Here is a 19,016-nt window from a genome sequence, read left to right as displayed (position 1 = left end):
ACAGTTTGTATAAAAGTAATGAAATTTACCCCAATTCTAACTGGTTTATAGCTAATAATCCCAAACAATGAAGCATCCTTCAGTTATGCATTTCCAACTACAGATAAACGTATATACAAACAACATACAGATAGCCTCAGTTGATCGAGAAGTTAACTGTTTAATGACAGACACATCAGATGGCTGTGGTTGGTTTGGTTGGTTGATTGGTTTAGTTTGTTGTCATTAGTTTTTTTGTTTTTGCTTGTTTTTAGTGGTCAAAATAGGAGTTAATTTTTACCTATGGAAAATATTTTCCTGGCTAAAGCTATGACAACTCTTGTTTTGTTTTTTTATTGGCCAACCATATTTTGTTATTAAAACCCAATTACACCGGGAGATAGTAGACCATAGAGGTTAGGAATCAAGAGTCATGGGTGGCAAGTCCAGCTCCACTACTGAGCAGTCTCAGTTTCCTTTTGTGGATAACGAGGATAAGTATATGTCTACTCATGGGTAATTGTAATGACGTCTCACGATAATCTGTGGAAAGTTTATAGCCCAGTGCCTGAACATAGTAAATACTCAAAACTGGTGGCATTGTTACAATTGTTGTTGTTTTATTGTCATTTCTTTCCTAGCAGAATTTTGGCTGTCTTGGAATATTCCTTTAGGTTTCCTCTTAGCAGGGAGGTTTGGCCTTGTATTTAGGAGCATTTTCTTGTTAAGCTGATCAGTATGCACATAAAAGTGTATCTTACTCCCAGTCTCTCTCTGGTGAGAGCGTATGTCCAGATATTTTGCCAGTCAGAGAGAAGAGGAGAGCTACAAAGCATATAGATTCAAATGCCAATCAAATCCATCAAAAATGCTATTGAGGACAATGATATTTATGGATTTGCTTGAGGTACACACAAGCCATCCACTTCTGTGGAAGTCTTCAAATCTATCCCCAATTCGAGCCAGACTCTCCAAAGAAATATGTACCTGGAAAATAGGTTGAGCCCATGTAAAGTGTCCTTTTTAATATTTTTCTTTGAAAGGATGCTATCAGGTTATTTTTAGAAATATTTTAAATAATAGCCTTATGAAATGTGACTGTACAAATTATAAGGATATTACTGAGTTGCAGTCCATTATTTTGCAAGGTCTCCTCTTTTTGAAGACTTACAGGAATATTTCTTTCCATATTTCTTTCAATACTAAGAGTAGAAAAGCTTTTCCTCAACAACTGGCTTGTGTTTATATTTTAGACATTGTTAATGAAAACAGTCATGGTTTTATCTTCACATTGGCAACTAGAATATTTATCATGAAATTTGTGACCCACCACTAGAAGTATAGAGGACTTCAGAGGATAACATATTTTTGAAATGGTCTAATCTTTTCCATCATACCTTCACATATCTATATTTTTATCTTAATCTTTCATTTTCTATTCTATTTCTTTTTCTTCTATTTTTTCCACATAATAACTTTGCAGAATCTATTTTTTCATTCAATAAATTTGAGGAACACTTTGTGATATGAAGTTTCCCTTATGAATCTCCCACATACAAAAAACTGAATGCTTCTTTTTGCTTCTACAATAACTACTTCACAGGATGAGTGGCAGAGTTTCAGAACTCTAGAATACTGTACCTGCCACCATTCCGATGATAGGTATGAGAACTACAAACACAAGGAGATAGAGGGCAATCAGTGCAGTTTTGAAGGACTTCAGTTTCTCTTGAAGGGCAGGGCCATTTTTAGGATCTAAAAAAAAACAAAATCCCAACCTACAGTTAGAAAACTTACTCTTCTTATTTTATTAAAATTTTTGTAATCTCCAATTATATTGTTATTACCAAGCCTATTGGAATAAAAAAGAAATAAAAAAAATAGGTCCTTGTTTATTCAGTAGGAAGGAAAAGGGATAGTCACAGAAAAAGCCAATACAGGTATCACTATGGACATTTGATTTACTTATCTAAACTTCATGACAAAGTTACTACCCTCTGCAAGTTGTACTTGTCTCATTTTGTGGTATATAGTTGATAACTTTTAATATCGATACATATGCAAATATAAATTTTATTCTTCGCTTTCATATTGGAATATATTCTGGGCGAAAATAAAATTCCTCAACTAACTATATAATTATGATTTTTTTCAGATTTTAAATCAGATAAAAGAATCATTTATTTTCAATAGTAATTGTGCAAATTTTCTTTTCCATTTCCATCTCAGTAATTTTGTATTTGGATGCATCTTATGATTTGAACATGACGTAAAACAAAGAAAAAATGAAATAAAATTATTCACATTTTGAGTAAACTTTAGAATGGATCAATGAAGCCCATTCCCTGGATATTTCAGAACATATTAATATTGTAGCATTATTCATTTATATTCAACACTGATTCACATAATGGGATGCTAACTGTGGAAAAGATAACTCGATGTAGAAGGGAATCTTGGTAGAAGAGGAAGACATTTCTCTCATTAGATGAATAAAACATCAATTAAAATCTTCTTTCCTACCACCATTGCTTTTATTGCTCAATAAAAATGTAAATTTTGTTTTCAGGTTTTAAACTCCTAAATTAAACACAAAGGTTTAGACATTGTTTGATAATGGGATTGAAAAGGAGAGGAAATTTTTAAGAAGAAAAGAAAAAGAAAATAAAGGAAAGAAAAGATCTAAACAAAACCAAAAAGAACAACCCACAATATAAGCAAGATGGAATATTCCATCCGCCAGGTTGATTAAGCCTGAAACCCACGAGTCATCTTCTCCCTTATCTGCAATTTACAGTAAGTTCTCAGTATTCTGCCTTTTAATTAGTTCTCAAAAGTTTCTGTTGCTTTTCTCTGTCCCCAATGCCTCTGTCTTCTCTCCTCAATCTCCACCTTTAACAGCTTTTACCATTATCTTTTTTCCTTCTGTCTCATTGGTGCCATATCATCCCATTCATCGTTTGCAGGGCACACAAGATCCATCATGCCTTGGGACTGTGGTCTGTATTTCAGGTTTGTCTATGTGAGAACTCATATATAATCTTATATCATTGCATTTTCTGCTTCCTCTGACTGAAAACTCTCTATGGCTCTTCCCCCATCCACCCCATACTTTTGCCAAATGTTTCAGTCTCTAAAGCTTAGCAGAACTATAAGCAACTCCGTCCTGCTGTCTTAAAGGATCCTGCCCAGATACGGCTGAGTACTGCTCCTTTCGAGCTCTTATAACCTGTACAAACATCTGTTTCAGCACTACTGTGGATTGAGTTGTGTCCCCCAGAAGATATTGTTGAAATCCTAACTCTTGGTACCTGTGAATGTGACCTTATTTGGAAACAGGGTCTTTGCAGGTGTAATCAAGTTAAGATGAGGTCACAGTGGATTAGGGTGGGCCTTAACCAATGATTTGTGTATTTATAAGACGAGAAGAGGACACGTAAAGACACAGGGAAGAGGACCCCGTGAAGCTAGAGGCAGAGATTAGAATGACGCAGTTACAAGCCAAGGAAAGCTAAGAATTCCCAGGAGCCACTAGAAGCTAGGAAGAGGCAAGGAAGGATTCTTCCCTAGAGCCCTCAGAGGGAGCATGGCCTTGCTGGCGCCTTAACTTCAGACTTCTGGCCTTCAGAACTATGAGAGAATAAATGTCTGTTGTTTTAAGCCACCCAAATTGTGGTAATTTGCTACAGCAGCCCTAAGAAACGAATACAAGTACTGACCACCTGTGATTTTCAAATATTAATTCATGATTCTAGGGTCATAGTCAGCTCCAGGACCTAGTTCAGTGACTGCGAAACCAGAGGACTCAATCAATATTGTGGACTGATTTACTCTATTACAGTGCTTCTTTACTTTAACTTAAGCTTATTTTCTATTCTATCTCAAGAGAGAAGACCTATTTATCCAATAAGAATTATTTTAACGTTTATACACATTTAAGGTATGTCTCAAGATTATAATTTTACATGGTGTCTATAAGTGTGAGGACAACTTCCACGGGCACCCCACCCTTCTTCTACTTACTCGGAGGGAGCAAAGCTGTCATGGAGCGAGCATCAAACTTCACAGATTCTGAATAGTTATCAATGTCCTCCTGTTGGTCAGGAAATCTATCCCACTGGTCCATACTTCTATCAAACACATGGAAAAATGTATCAATTACACATGAAATGTCTAGGACCTTTGGCATAATGTTTCAAACTGAATTTTAATTATAAAGAAACAAGTATAATTAGCTAAATTTACATATCTGCCATATACACCAAATATTAAACCTTTCCATAAGTTGTAAAATTTTAACATTAAAAGACAGACTTACGTGGAAACTACTCATGTATCTGTCTATGTACAAATGTCTGTCTGTGTTTGTAGATGCGTGTTTTGACAGTGAGAAGTAGCTTTTCTTTCTTAGCTAAAAAAAATATTTTCCCAAGTAACAGAAAACAACTGTTTAGCTGAAAAGAAAAAAATAATTTCCCTTAGAACCAACAGTTGCGCAAAATTTGGAGCAACTATTTCCTGTGACCTTCTATCAGGGCTTCATGAGCCAGTTTTTCTTCTGCTAAGGCATCTGTTTATCACTTTCGAAAGATAAAATCTAGTCACTAGATTAGGAACCACAGGAAAAATTTAGTTTCTTTTTCTCCTTACCTGTATTTATTTATTTTTTCAGGACTTTTCTCATTATACATTGACAGCATCACAAATATGTTCTTGTAATTTTTAAGTTCAATCTATATTCTATGACAAAATCTATGCCTATGTCTCTTTAAGACACATCAGAATCATTTGAAAGGCTTCATTAAAAACAGGTTGATGGGCCTCACCCCCACAGTTTCTGATATTTGGAGTGAAGGTCAAGAATTTGCAACTTCAACAAGTTCTCTAGTAATGCTGCTGCTGCCAGTCTGAGGACCACATTTTAAGAACATTTTCCATGAAAAGAAATTGTATGACTTTTTCTTGGAAACAGTTCAATTCATTTGATTGATAAATTTAGCTTAAAGTCAACATCTTCTGATCATTTCTTATTTTCTCTAAAGCTGAATTATGGATTTAACACAGGCGTAGTTGTAACTGAGTACATTGGCAGCTCCAGGACACGAAACTCACATCTTGTCCAGGAAATGAAGGACAATCATTCATATGCAAACGTTCGTTGTGCCTTGGGGAGAGGTATTGACAAGTAAGGATGTGACTCAACTCCTGTCAATATATTTTTTTAAATATTACCAAGGAGATTCTTTATTTCGCAGTTTTTAATGACGATCTTTGTACACGCATCATTGTGTGGATTGGTCCTAGTTTCTGTAAATCCTATTTGGCCACTGTGGAGGAAGGGAGCGGAGGGCGAAGGTTTAGGACCTACATCTTCTTTTCTTAGGCTGAGGCAAAGTAAAAGAAATAAACAGCTATCTGGGAAAATTGACCATTATAGAAAACCAAATTGGATAATTCGGATGCAGCCTCTCTTGCCATTTCCACCTTTTAAATTCACTCTACTAGTTGATTTGGGTGACGGTTTTACTTTCCAAGCAAAACAAATGAACAAACAAATAATTTTAAAAACTGAGATGACAATAAAGCTTAGCTAAATTCATTTTAAAACTGTAGTTCAAAGCAACTGGGACAACGTGCCAAAGATTTTTATCTTTGAACGCAAGTTTATAAAGGATGGGCTCACAAATTATACATTTAGACACCCTTGCTATGTAACTAGAAATCCTTTCCCTTCAGTCGGCGTACTGGCCCCTACTCTGTGTGTTTGACTTTGGTTTTGGTCCTAATATTTGAGACATTATGACTCCATTTTCACTTAAATACAAAAGAAACATCTCTTATATTATTCAGTCTTTTAGATGGGAATATTTTTATTAAAAAAGTGAAACCTTTTGAGTATGATAAATCTCTCTAGACTGTGAACTATGTAAGAGAAGGGACCATGTCTGTTTTTGTTCAACATTATATTACCAGAGCCTAAAGCAACCTGGAATGATAAATATTTGTTGAATGAATGATCCGTTTTGTTTTTCGTAAGTTATTAGTCTCATATAGTAGTTTTGTTTTTGTTTTTTTAAACAAAATGGATGTTTGGAGATACAGGGACCAAAAAGATGTGCTTCTTCTGATAGAGAACTTTTTGGTAAATAGGTTTTGTCCATAATTCAGATTTTATTTTTCTATTCTACATTCTTACTCTTTTGATAGTTTCCTGGAACAGGAACCAAATCTTGCAGCTGGGTGATTATGTTATGCTGTTGAGAACGTACCACTCACTCTAGCCTGTTCCTAATCAGCATTCATTTTCATTTTGTCAGATCCAACTGGCAACTAGTTATGGCCACATTCCATTGTAGTTCTCAAGGGAACATTACTAGCATTTTGGCTGGGACAAGTCCTTTTTGTGAAGGAGTATCTTAGCTGTGTAGGATGTTTGTCACTCCTGGATGTCAGCCACTAACGGTCAATTATGTCCCCCACAAAAAATCTAAAAACTTCATTCCCACACATTTCCAAACACCCTTCCCTCCTTGAGAACCACTCTTCAACATGCATCCCCAATGTAGATGGAAAGTCAGGAACTTGCTCTCTCTCTCTCTGAAATATTTGCCTTGAGCAATCTGACCGTTAACATGTCTTTAATGAAGATCTGTTTTCACGAAAAAAATATCTTCTTGAGCTTCAGCAACAATACATATTCCTCAAATTATCTTGGGAGATTTCTCTCAAATCACTCCCTGTGTGTTTAGCCCTTTAAATGTATATATTATAGACCTTTGTTAAAGGCTGTATGAATGCTTCTTACAGCAAACTTAAACATTTTATTATTTTAAAGAGAAAAGAAAGTGGCAAATCCAGCATGATAATTCACTGATCTAATCTTGGCCTCAATAAAGCAGAATGAATGTTATTTTTGTCCATATATTTTCTCAGAAGCTCCACATGTACCTTCAAATAAATGTGCAATTTAGAACCCACAGGGCCTCCTTGGCTTAAAGGACTCTTCTTGGGAGAAAGAAGGAATCCCACTTTTTTCTTTAGGTGGCTCTAGAATGCTAGAGGCCACGTTATGAAAACAAAAAAATAGGTGGTAAATATTGCGATATTTTTCATCAATGACTTTAAGATGGAAATACCTATCACTTTACATAGGCCAGTCCAACCAGTTCCTACTATGAGTCATTATATTAAGCACTGTGCAAGTCACTAGAAGGTCAAGGTCATTTTTTATAGAATATTCTCAACCATCAAATATTCTATGTCCTAATGCGAAAGACTAAAATCTTTATAAATAATCATATATATTTTAATATATAATAAATAAATAAATATATATATATATATACACACATAGAAAGCACAAGAATAGTCCAAAAGAGAGTGATTAACTCTTTTGGGAAAGTGGCTAGTTAAGGTGAGAACACAGAAAAGATGACACTTTATCAGAGTTTTGAAAAATGAGCAGGAATTTTGAGTAAGAAAAATATTCCAGGGATGGAAACTATTTTAAAGAGCATGAAGGCATGAGGAACATGGGAACTAGAGTGGATCAGCATCATGGAAGAAGGAGCTCTGAGCAGAGGGCCCAGGGGAAGAGACCAGAGAGGCAAATAGCTGGGGACATCCTACTCATCAATTACTTCTTTCATTTTTCTGATTACATAAATTAATCCGGCTTTCACAGCCTACTTCAAATATAATATTGAAGATATAACTATACAAATCACTATCTTACACTATACACAAAACTTAAGTCAAAATGGATTAAAGAGTTGAACATAAAACCTGAAACTGTAAAACTCCTAGAAGAAATCATAGGCGACAAGCTCCTTGACATTGGTGTTGGTGATGATTTTTTGAATCTGACACCAAAAGCAAAAGCAACAAAAACGAAAATAAACAAATGGGACAATATCAAACTACAAGGCTTCTGCACAGCAAAAGAAACCATCAACAAAATGAAAAGACAACCTACTGAATGGAGGAAAATATTTGCAAATAAGGGGCTGATAAGGGGCTAATACCCAAAATATAAAAAAAATTCATACAACTCAACAACAAAAAACCAAACAATTTGATTGAATAATGGGCAGAAGATCTGAATAGATGTTTTTCCAAAGAAGACATACAGATGACCAACAGGTACAAGAAAAGATGCTCAACATCATTAATCATTGGGGACATGCAAATCAAAACCACAATGAGATATCACCTCTCACCTGTTAGAATGGCTTTTATCAAAAAGACAAGAAGTAACAAGTATTGGCGAAGATGTGGAGAAAAGGGAACCTTTGTGCACTGTTGGCAGGAATGTATATTGGTACAGCCACTATGTAAAACAGTATGGAGTTTCCTCAAAAAGTTAAAAATAGAACTACCATATGACCCAGAAATTTCACTTCTGGGTACCCATCCAAAGCAAACAAAAACACTAATTCAAAAAGATAGATATACGCAGCCCTGTGTTCATTGCAGTATTATTTACTATAGCCAAGATATGGAAGCTATATGGAAGTGTTCATTGATGGATGAATGGATAAAGAAAATGTGATGTATATATACAATGAAATATTACTCACCCATAAAAAGAGAATGAAATCTTGCCATTTGTGACAACACGGATGGACCTTGAAGGCATTATGCTAAGTGAAATGTCAGACAGAGAAAGACAAATAATGTATGTATGTGGGTTCTAAAAAAAAAAAGAAAAAGACCAAGCTCATAGATACGGAGAACAGATTGGTGGTTGCCAGAGACAGAGGGTAGAGGGTGGGAGAAATGGGTGAAAGAGGTCAAAAGGTAAAAATAAATAAATAAGCACTTAGAACCAGTCACATAGTAAGTACTCAACAAATATTACCTATAATAATTTCATCATAATGAAACAGAGACTGTCCCCTCTATATCACTTACAGTGCTTTAGGGAAAAATTTGTGTGATTAACCCATTTCTCCTGAGGTTTAGTTTAAGACAAAATTATGTTTGCAGATGTGTCTGTATCTTTTCTGTAACCCAAAACAGTGTGATCCAATTTGCTTTCTTCTTTATCTTTTAGTCTGCCAGAAATCTTAGCATCAGCTTCATTTTGCAACTGTAATAGTCTGAACCGGCCAGCTGCCATGAAAACATCTATCCTGATTTCTGTGTTACCTTTATTGTTTTAGGTAACAGCGTGATGCAATTTAAACACCATCAAATCCTGATGGAAATAAGAGGGAACGATCTCAAACAACCATATTGCTACATTTCTCACATAGACACATGATGCACAACTGCCTTAATACCCAAAATGGTTGGGGAATGTGGTCTTTAATTTAAAGGAATTTTCCATTTTTTTTTAAAGGTATACCTATACAAATTAAGTAAAAAATTATTCTTCAATTTGGCAGTAGTGACTTGGTTTATATTACTAGTGATAAAATACATATATATTGTCCATTAAATATTTTTTTGCTTATTTCCTTTTCACCCTGAAATAGAAATTAAGCTCAATTTTGTTTTTTGTTAGGCCTCTAAGCTTTGATCTGTCTTTTATAGGCTTATATAGATGAAAATAAACATTTTGTAGATTACTGTATTTCAAACTATGGTTTCTTTGGGTAGATTTATTAAAATTTTGAAAAAGAAAACTCTCTAATAAATGTCTACAAGTGGATTAGCCTAACTGACCATATCTGGGCTGTATAAAACCCTGAGAGATGTGGAGGGCTGGAAGGGAGATGAACACTATAATCTGTTGAGTGGAGGGCCTGGCCCCATGGCTGGGTGGTTAAAGTTCTGTGTGCTCCACTTTGGCAGCCTGGGTTCCCAGGTTCGGACCCTGAGTAGAGACCTACATCACTTGTCAAGCCATGCTGTGGTGGTGACACACATATAAAATAGAGGAAGACTGGCACAGATGTTAGTTCAGGGCTAATCTTCCTCAGCAAAAAAAGAAAAAAAAATCTGTTGAGTGGAATGATGACTGAAAAATATTCCCGTTGGTGCATTGCAGGAAGTTTTGTTGGTTTTCTGAGGCAGTGTATAACAGGGGCTGGTTCATCATGAACTATATGAAATATTGGTACATTTTTTTCCAGAAAAAAAAAGATTAGGTTAATCATAGATGGTGCTGCCACAGGATTGCTGGCATTTTCCCTTGTCACTTTCTTTTATTCTTACTGTCCATACTGGTCGCCATACTGTCTCTGAGAACCTCATCTACTTCCACGGCTTGAACTACTACCTGCATACTGACCAAACCAACATATCCAGCTCAGATCTCATGTCTTGGAGGCGGATTTTTTATAATAACACAACTAGCTACAATGATGTATTTTCCACATCAACCTAACTTTTCTTTTTCCAGGATTTTTACTGTTGGTATATCATGCATTTATATTATCTGTTTATTATTATAATCATTTATTATTATCATCTATTTAAAGTGTAGTGGGGCATGCATGATACAGCCAGGTATATGACAATACAGAGGTAATATAGAGAGGCTAGAAAAACATGATCACTCAAACCAGAAGCCAAGGCTTGATTCTAGATCCTTCTCACACACAAGACCCATATCTGATGCTCAGCAACTCCTGACTTCTTCAGAGCCGTGCCTTCCCAATTTTTGGATTTCAGCTCATTTTTCTCTACCCCAGACAGGCATCTTGGATAGTAGCAGTGGGGTAGGCAATTAAGGGGGAGAATCCAAGAGGCATTAAGAAAGAGAAGGAAATTAAAAGAATTGATGAACAAGCATCAAAATGTAGCACTTAAAGAATAGGAGAAAAAAAATCATACAGTAGAAAGTATTTTTCAGGAAAAAAATATGGGGGACATAAACTTGAGAAGAAACATGTTTAGTGGGCAAGGAAAGGAAGAAGACCCAGCACTAAAGATAAAGAAGAACCTCTGACACTATGGAAGAACAAGAAGTCAGGGTCATGGAGAAGAGAAAAGAATCTCAAGGCATGCAAGGACATCCATAACTGGCCACGTGGAATTTGAGCTGTTTTATTTATGGTCGAGTCAGAAGCAGATTCTTGAGAGGTCAGAAAGTAGTCAATGTATAAAAATGAAAGGCCTGGAGTGTATACCAGAAATCGGGCCATGTTCACGCTTTTCTGTGGAAAAGAGATACTGAAGGTTGCATGGCGGTGGTACATTGAAAGGAGTTTTAGTTTTCCCTGCTTCTTAGTCCTCTTCATCTCCCAAACCTATTAACACTGGAGTGTGCCAGGTCCCAGTTCTTGTCCTCTTTCCAGCTTTATTCACCCCCTTGGTGATCTCACTACCCTCATTGCTTTAAATACATTCTCTAAAGCTGATGACTCTTCCATTTCTATCTCTTGCCCAGACGTCTCCTCTTAACTCCAGACTTGTATATGCAATGTTGGAGTCTAATATGGCCCAAATCTAGAGGTCTTTGTCCTACACCTTCTCTCATCCCCTACATCCAATCTATCATCAGATCCTGTTGGTTTGGTTTTTCCAACCCTATGTAGAAACTGACTGCTTCTCATCACCTCCCCTACTACCATCCTGGTCCAAATCCCATCAGCTTTCTCACCTGGACTATTTTAATAGCTCCCTAGCTGGCCTGTCAGCTTCACTCTTCCTCCTTCCACCTTATTCTCTACATGGTGTCTTGAATGTTCCTCTTAAAAAGTTAGTCAGATCTTGTCACTCTTCTGCTCAAAACCCATGAACACCTTCCCATCTCACTGAGGTCATGACTAAAACCTCACTCTTTCAGGCAGATCTTTCTGGAGCATCAAATTTAAAATTGCAACCTATCTCTTTCACTTCCTCTTCTCTTTCCTGGCTTGGTGTTTTCTCCCCAAAACCTGTCACCATCTAACATGAAATACTTTTTCCTTATTTATCTTGTCTATTGCCTGTCTCCTTTCACCCAAATTAGACCCATGATTCAGGAGTTTTTATTTCTTTAGTTCAAGGACCAGAGAGTTCCTGGCACTCAGAACGTGTTCATCACATACATAAGTACATTATAAGAAATCACACAAATAAATGAAAGGCAAAATATTTTGCAGGATGACTGGGTTTCTCATCTGGCGTTATGCCTCAAGAAAAGTTCATATTTCACTAATGTAGAAATTTAGGAAGTTCTGTTACATATTGGGAAATAAAAGGTTTTTCTTTGAATTATGTGTTAACAGGAAACTGAAACAAAATATATTATCCCCAATGTTCCCATTTTGCCTGGACGGTATTCCTTAGAGTTACTAGATTACTTCAGTTCTTTACTCTGCTTATTATCATTGTAATTTTTTTAGTAATGTTAGAGAACATACACATGCAATGTTTTGTTAGCAGCCAGTGGACAGTTCACACAATTCAAATGAACCTTTAAATTTCACTCCCAAAGTTAAGAGAAAAAGCAACTTCACGTAAAGTTACAATTCTTACCAAAAGTCAATGCACTGACAAAGCATTGAGAAATCTTTTGAGTTAGGATAATCTATTATAAGCACGTTCTCATGAGAAGTGAAACACATCTCTGCAATATCAGCTTTTTATAAAGTGGGTGAAAAGTTTACAGAAGCTCCAGCAGGAAAACTGTAATGAAAAAATTTCAGGGTAAACTTGCTTGGAAACATAGCCTTTATTTTCTCCTGTTTTTATTATAAAAACTTTATAACCATATTACAGATAATTGGGACAAAATTTCTATCATTCTCATCACCCTAATATAAGAACAAATGCCTTCATTTTTCATATGAAATTTGAGTCTTCCTACATACGTATCCATGTTGCATAGCTGATATGATAATGTACATTATCATTTGGTCTTATACATTTCCCTTAAAATCATGTTAATATTTTTACACTTCAAACGATTTTTTCAAATTTGAAAGGATGGGTTACATAATAATTCATCAAATATGTGTATCTTATTTATGTAACCAGTTTCCCATAGTGTAATTCTTTTTTTAAAACTTTTCTCCTCTTCTTTAGAGGCAATGTTTTACTAATATAGATGTTGATGTCATATAGTTTCATAATTTAGCTTTCTTCTTTTGAAATGTTTCTTTGCAATAATTTACCATTTGTTGAACCACCAAGTGACAGGAAAACTATTTTAAACTTCTTAGTATCTACTGTCTGACCACTTCTTAAAAAGATTGTACAAATTTACAAAGATTCCAGTCATAAATGAGTATGGCAGTTTTAAACCAAATTCACCACTATTCAGTAATAATTATTCAGCAGCAATTATTTTAGAGTCATTTAGATTTTGATAAGAGTTAAATGATAACTCAAAGTGGCTTTCTTTTGCATTTTTTATTAGTGTGGAAGAGATATTTCCATGTCATTGTTTATTATTTATTTTTCTTCTTGAGTTTTTTTTTTATTTATATTAATAGTTTATACATCCCCAGGGGATCTTTCTTTATATAGATATGAAAATTCTTTATATGTAATAAATATTTACCACACATTCTTTCTTCTAAGACTGTTCCCTATTCAGATTTATCATCCAACTCTTAAGGTTAATTTCATCTTTACGATTTGGGGTAAATAATAACTTTGTAACTTTCCTTATTATTTAAAAACAGAGACTTTGATTTTATACGAACAGTTAAAAATACATATGAAATGAAAATAAAATTAACTTATTTGTGAAGCCAATAGCTCTACACTTAAGGAGTATATCCACAGGAGGGATTAAGATACGAAATGGAAACATCCATATGGTGCTTGATGCTACTCATTCTCATCCTGGGTGGAGAAGAAGAAAGAGCATCAGTTTTTTAATCTGAAGTCTGGATTTGAATGTTGACTGTGCTATTTCCTAGCTATGTGATCTTTGGCAAATATTTTACTTTATTTGACTGCAATTTCTTTATATACATAAAATATGATTACAATACCAATTTAAAGAATTATTATGAAGATTAAAAATAATTTCTGTAAATTGCCTGGTACACAGACAACTGTCAATAAATGAATCACCATTATTTTAAAATACCAACTTTTTTGTAAGGACTTTTAAAATTTTATCCTCACAGCAGCTCCATGAAGTACACAGCAGTATTTTCTCCATTTTACAAGGTTAGGAAACCAAGACCTAAAATGTTTAAGTAACTAGTTAATGTTACACATCTAGGGTCTAGGGGAGCTGGGATTTGAACGTAGGCAGCATACTTCCGGAATATCAGCTCCTAACTACTACATAAGACATTTATAATCTCATTCTATGACTTTTCTGTCGCTATGCTTACATGGCCAATGAGAATGCTAACCTCATTATATGCTGTGTAAATCTTACCCATTCTTCAAGATGAACCTAAATTCTAACATCTCCATGAAGATTTTTTTAATAGTCCTTTTTCCCCTTGAAGTAATTTTGGCCTCTCGTCCATTCCCACGGTACTTATCTATAGCACTTTCACACTACTTAAGGTGCTCAAATTATATTATGCCTATTTGTCTTAGATCATGAACTTCCTGAAGACCAAGACTGTATTTTATTTTTTGTGTCCTTTCCCTACATCTAGTTCAGTGAAGTGCATGTAGTAAATGCCCAGCTAATATTTGCTATATGAGTAAGTAAAGGTAATAAAAGGTATTAGGTTAAAGCCAAAACTATTATGTGAAAAGTAAGGAAATAGATTGGTTAAAATGTATAATCATATTTTGAATAAAGCCGATAATTTTTTAACAAAATATGCACAATTATATGCCAAAAATTTCTTGCTAGTTCAGCCAACAAATTATTTAATATATTTCATATATATTTATGCACACAAGTATATTTTTCACTCACAGAAAACCTTGCAGAAATCTCTATTTTTTATCATCAAAATAACCAAATCAAATTATTAGTGATAGGATAAAAAGTTCTACCAGAAATTATTGATTTTATATATATATTTATATATATCACATACACACACACAGAGACACACAGACATGGAGTAGACGCATATACTCAATGGAAGCGATTTCGGTAAAACATTAAAATGAACTTCTTTTACCGTTTGTCCTGAAGACAGCAGCACTGATTTATCCACTTCCCTCTCTTTACAAATGAAACCTAAAATCTTTATCACATAGTATTTCAGCATCTGGTACATGAAGAAAGGAAATGACACATTTGTGTGTTGAAAATCTTTCTTAACAATGTGTTTCAATAGGACTCTCATCAATGCACAAGTTTGCAAAATCTAAATTTGCCAGATAACTCATTCCTCTTTCCATCTAGGATATCACAAAAGAAAAAGAGAAGTAAAATTAAAAAGAAATGAGGGTTATTGTAACAGCATACATAATATATGGCAGATTAATCTTTCCCTTTTTATAAGATATGCATGCCTCCTTTAACACACTCACAATCTATTATCATCTATTAATCTCATTATCTTCTATTGATTTGCATTATCTCCTCTTTCATCTTATATAACATTGAAGAAAGACTCCGTGTCTAAGTGGTTTATTTTTCTTCACTCTTTTTCCCATGTCTTTTCTCTAGCTTCAAACACAAAACACATGAGGAAAGGATATAGACGCCTACCAAGTAAAATTAATAACCCAATAATGCTTATTTCAGCTCTATGTGTACTGATGTTGCATTATCTCCAGACCTCTTTCGAGCACCTAACAACTTGTTATTTTCCCCGGAGTAGAGCGGAGGAAAGGACTCTCAGGCAGGGGTCAGAGGATAGGAATGTCCTTCACCTTCCACAACCCTGTCAGAGTTTTACACTTTTCATCTCATTCAAGTTCCAGTAGAACACATATAAAAAACACACAACATTACATTAATGAGCTAAGTTTTAGAGCTAATTCTTCAGGGGGAAGGCATTTAGTTTATATTTCATAGGCACTTCTCGGTGCTCTAAAGAGGGAGAGATCGTACTGAAAGATGGCCGCAATGGTCTTGCCATGCCCATGGGCACCACGGAACACTATCTCTCAGAAGACAGTATGTCTGGTAGAAAGAATGCAGGAACAGTGCACCTTATTTGAGAGACAGAAAGCAACAGTATCACACAGCCATTCTTAAAGGCTAATAGTAAAAGTAACAGAGGAATTGAAGCAAACAGCACAAGTGCTAGCCAGGCAGCTGTAGACAAGAGGGAGGATCCAGGACGGGACAGAAGTGGATCTAGGTTGCACCAGCATGAAAGCTATTAGGCTATTCCTTAACTACACTAGTTTAAATTTATCACCAAATTCTCAGTGAAGAGGAACTGGAGACTAACACCAGAGACTGGAGACTATTTCCTTTATAGTTTGTATATACATCTTATTATAGAATATAGTCCTTTTGTTGTCTTTAAAAACTCCGGAGTTTAAGAACTCCTTTGTACATTGTTAAATTTTGATATTCCTGTTAAGACTACATGATTAGAGAAGTCTGACTCTGGGAATAATAAGCTAAGACACCAACTTGCCAAAATTGTATCTTAATGAGGTTTATTCCTGTCAGGGCTATATTTCTAGGATATCTTTGTAATATTGTTATGTATATACCTTTACTTCCACAATGCTAACCACTTCTCTATTTGATTACTTCCACATTCTTCAGCCAATCTAAACATTTTGTGGAAAAAAAAATCTCTCTAGGGGCCGGCCCAGTGGTGTAGTGGTTAAGTGCACACGCTCTGCTGCGGCAGCCCAGGGATCGCAGGTTCGGATCCTGGGTGCAGAACAATGCACCGCTTGTCAAGCCATACTGTGGCGGCATCCCATATAAAGTAGAGGAAGATGAGCGTGGATGTTAGCCCAGGGCCAGTCTTCCTCAGCAAAAAGAAGAGGATTGGCAACAGACATTAGCTCAGGGCTAATCTTCCTCACCAAAAAAAAAAAAAAAAAAAAAAAACACCTCTCTATGTGTGTGTGTGTGTGTGTATATATATATATACACACACATATACATATACATATATATTATATTATATTACATGAGATTATCTGTTAGGTATGACTGTAAGATGCCTTTCCAGGGAATCAAGTAGAAAATATTCAGGTCAAGCTAATGATTATTTGAAAGAACAGAGGGAATGTCTAAAAAGTTGGGACTTCATTATTTCATTTCATTTCACAGCGGCTTTGTCAGGTCATTTTCCTGATTAAGAAATTGAGCCTTAGAGGTATGAAGAAAACGTGTCAGGATTGTAGACCTATGAGTCATCAGAACTGGTATTCAAACCCAATTAAGTCTGATTTCAAAACTTGGCAAAATATACTTTGTTTCAATCTGAGATCAGTCGTATGTATTATCAGCGGTCTTTATCACAAATGTTATATTGAAAGCACACCACAAAAAAGGGCACATTCCAGATCATCTGAACGAATAGTGGCTTTACTATCAGTTACTGCCACGGGATTCTGACGACTTGGTTTTTGTTGCTTATGGATATATGTGTCCAGAGTGGTGATTCTATAACAGTATGCCCAGTGTTCAAATAAAGTTTCACAATCAAATAGAGAAATGGGTTGGAAAAAGTGACTTCAGTCTCATAGGGCGCATTGTGGTAGAGGCATGCATGCTGAACTCAAAGGAAGATATATTTTACACTCATTAAGAGATACTTATGCATGTCTAAATGAACAGGTCGTTAGTTATACGGTATATAACACATATTTACGTGATAAACTTGCAAAGATAACATTTTTTCATATTCTGAACTCAAAGCATTAATTAGATAGTGATTTAAATGCCAATTTTAATAATGTAATGGGCACATCTCTCCATGTGAACATAATGCATTTATAAGACTAACAAAACATACCTCACCAAAATTGATATTGAAAATTGCATTCTAGCAGAGTTTTTGTTTGATGGTCATAAATAGAAAGAAAGAAAAACCTTGATGTTATCAGTGACATTTTTTTGTAACCTTATATGAACAGAAGGTTCTTATATGAGTATTATTCAAGTTAAAATACAGAAACAAAGCGGAGAATCAGAACTAACCAGTATCTTCCTTTACTAAACCTATTAAAAATTTTTTGGTTCAGCCACACAATCTTAAATTGATAATATTGATTAAAATTTTAGTATTTTTGTAGGATTTTTGAATTTAATTTATAAATGCATTATATTTCAAAAGTTGGTTAAGAACTATAGACCTATAGAATTTAAGTCTAAATTTATGTTTCTATGTTTTAACATAAAATAATATAGTATCAACACTCAGTGGGGTGGAGGGGCCAATATGTTTATTTTCCTTTGAGAAACAATGCACTTTACCATACTGTCAGTTGTTAAAAGAAAATGGATAGAAGACTTAGTTCCAGCCCCGACATCTAAAGAGCTTGTAAATCGTCACTCGTGTCCCTATAACAAGAAAAAAGCTGAACAAACTAAAAGTCAATGACTTTTCTTAGAGCCATCAGAGAATTGAGATCTCAGGGTAAACTGCTACCCCAATTTGAGAGAGGTGAGTACAGACTCACAGCTGAGATCAGCTTACCTGGAGCAGAAGCCACTGGAGCCTTAAACTGGTGAGAAGACTTAAATGGCAATTTTGATGAATTGCCGGAAGCTGAGTGAGGACTAATGTGAGAAAGAGAGACTCCTGGGGGCTGCAGTTTTTGGGGGACCCCAAACTTTCCTGGGCTTTACCTCCAGGAATCCCACCAAGTTCTTACAGTGAAGAGCCAAGAGAAATCACCAGATGCCTCTGGCAGAGGGAGGGGAAAATAGCAATTTTTAAAGACACTCAGAGCATTCTCCATAATAAAGGCTTACTCTCCAGTGAAAAGACTTCACCAAGCCTTATCTCACCTAGGCAGCTGAAAGGCAATTTCCAACTCCAGCTTTCTCCCTGTCCAATTTAAGGAGGGGAGAGGGGAGCTGAGAAACACTTGTGAAGGTCATAGTCCAGGGACATGGGCTCACTAAAAGACTAGGATTTAATCATAAGATTCCAGAACTCTTCCCCTCCCCCACACCTTACCACCCCATCAACAGGCCCCCAGTATGATAACAGTGGATTACAGCTGAAAGAGCTGCAAGGGTCTTTTTTAAGGGATGTTTGTAGGGAAACCCAGACAACTGAGGAGACAAAAACAAGGACACT

General features: G+C 35.5%; 1 protein-coding gene across 3 annotated transcripts in view; it reads right to left on the bottom strand.

The window, feature by feature from the left end:
- The window catches only part of MSR1 (macrophage scavenger receptor 1), an 80,224-nt gene extending 61,667 nt beyond the window's left edge, over window positions 1-18,557 (bottom strand). For 2 of the 3 annotated variants that reach the window (XM_058525095.1, XM_058525097.1), the window contains exons 1-4: window positions 18,408-18,557; window positions 14,964-15,186; window positions 4,003-4,109; window positions 1,621-1,734 (exon numbers count right to left, since the gene is read on the bottom strand). In XM_058525095.1, coding sequence (XP_058381078.1) covers window positions 1,621-1,734; window positions 4,003-4,105 — 217 coding nt within the window. In that variant the 5' untranslated portion in view covers window positions 4,106-4,109; window positions 14,964-15,186; window positions 18,408-18,557. Of the gene's footprint in view, window positions 1-1,620; window positions 1,735-4,002; window positions 4,110-4,297; window positions 4,361-14,963; window positions 15,187-18,407 lie in introns of those variants that run through there. The other variant, XM_058525096.1, reaches the window with a different exon arrangement.
- Window positions 18,558-19,016: the final 459 nt, after the last annotated feature.

This window comes from Diceros bicornis, chromosome 29 (assembly GCF_020826845.1).
Source record: "Diceros bicornis minor isolate mBicDic1 chromosome 29, mDicBic1.mat.cur, whole genome shotgun sequence".
Taxonomy (NCBI): Eukaryota; Metazoa; Chordata; class Mammalia; order Perissodactyla; family Rhinocerotidae; genus Diceros; species Diceros bicornis.
This window is presented reverse-complemented; position numbering and strand designations above follow the sequence as displayed.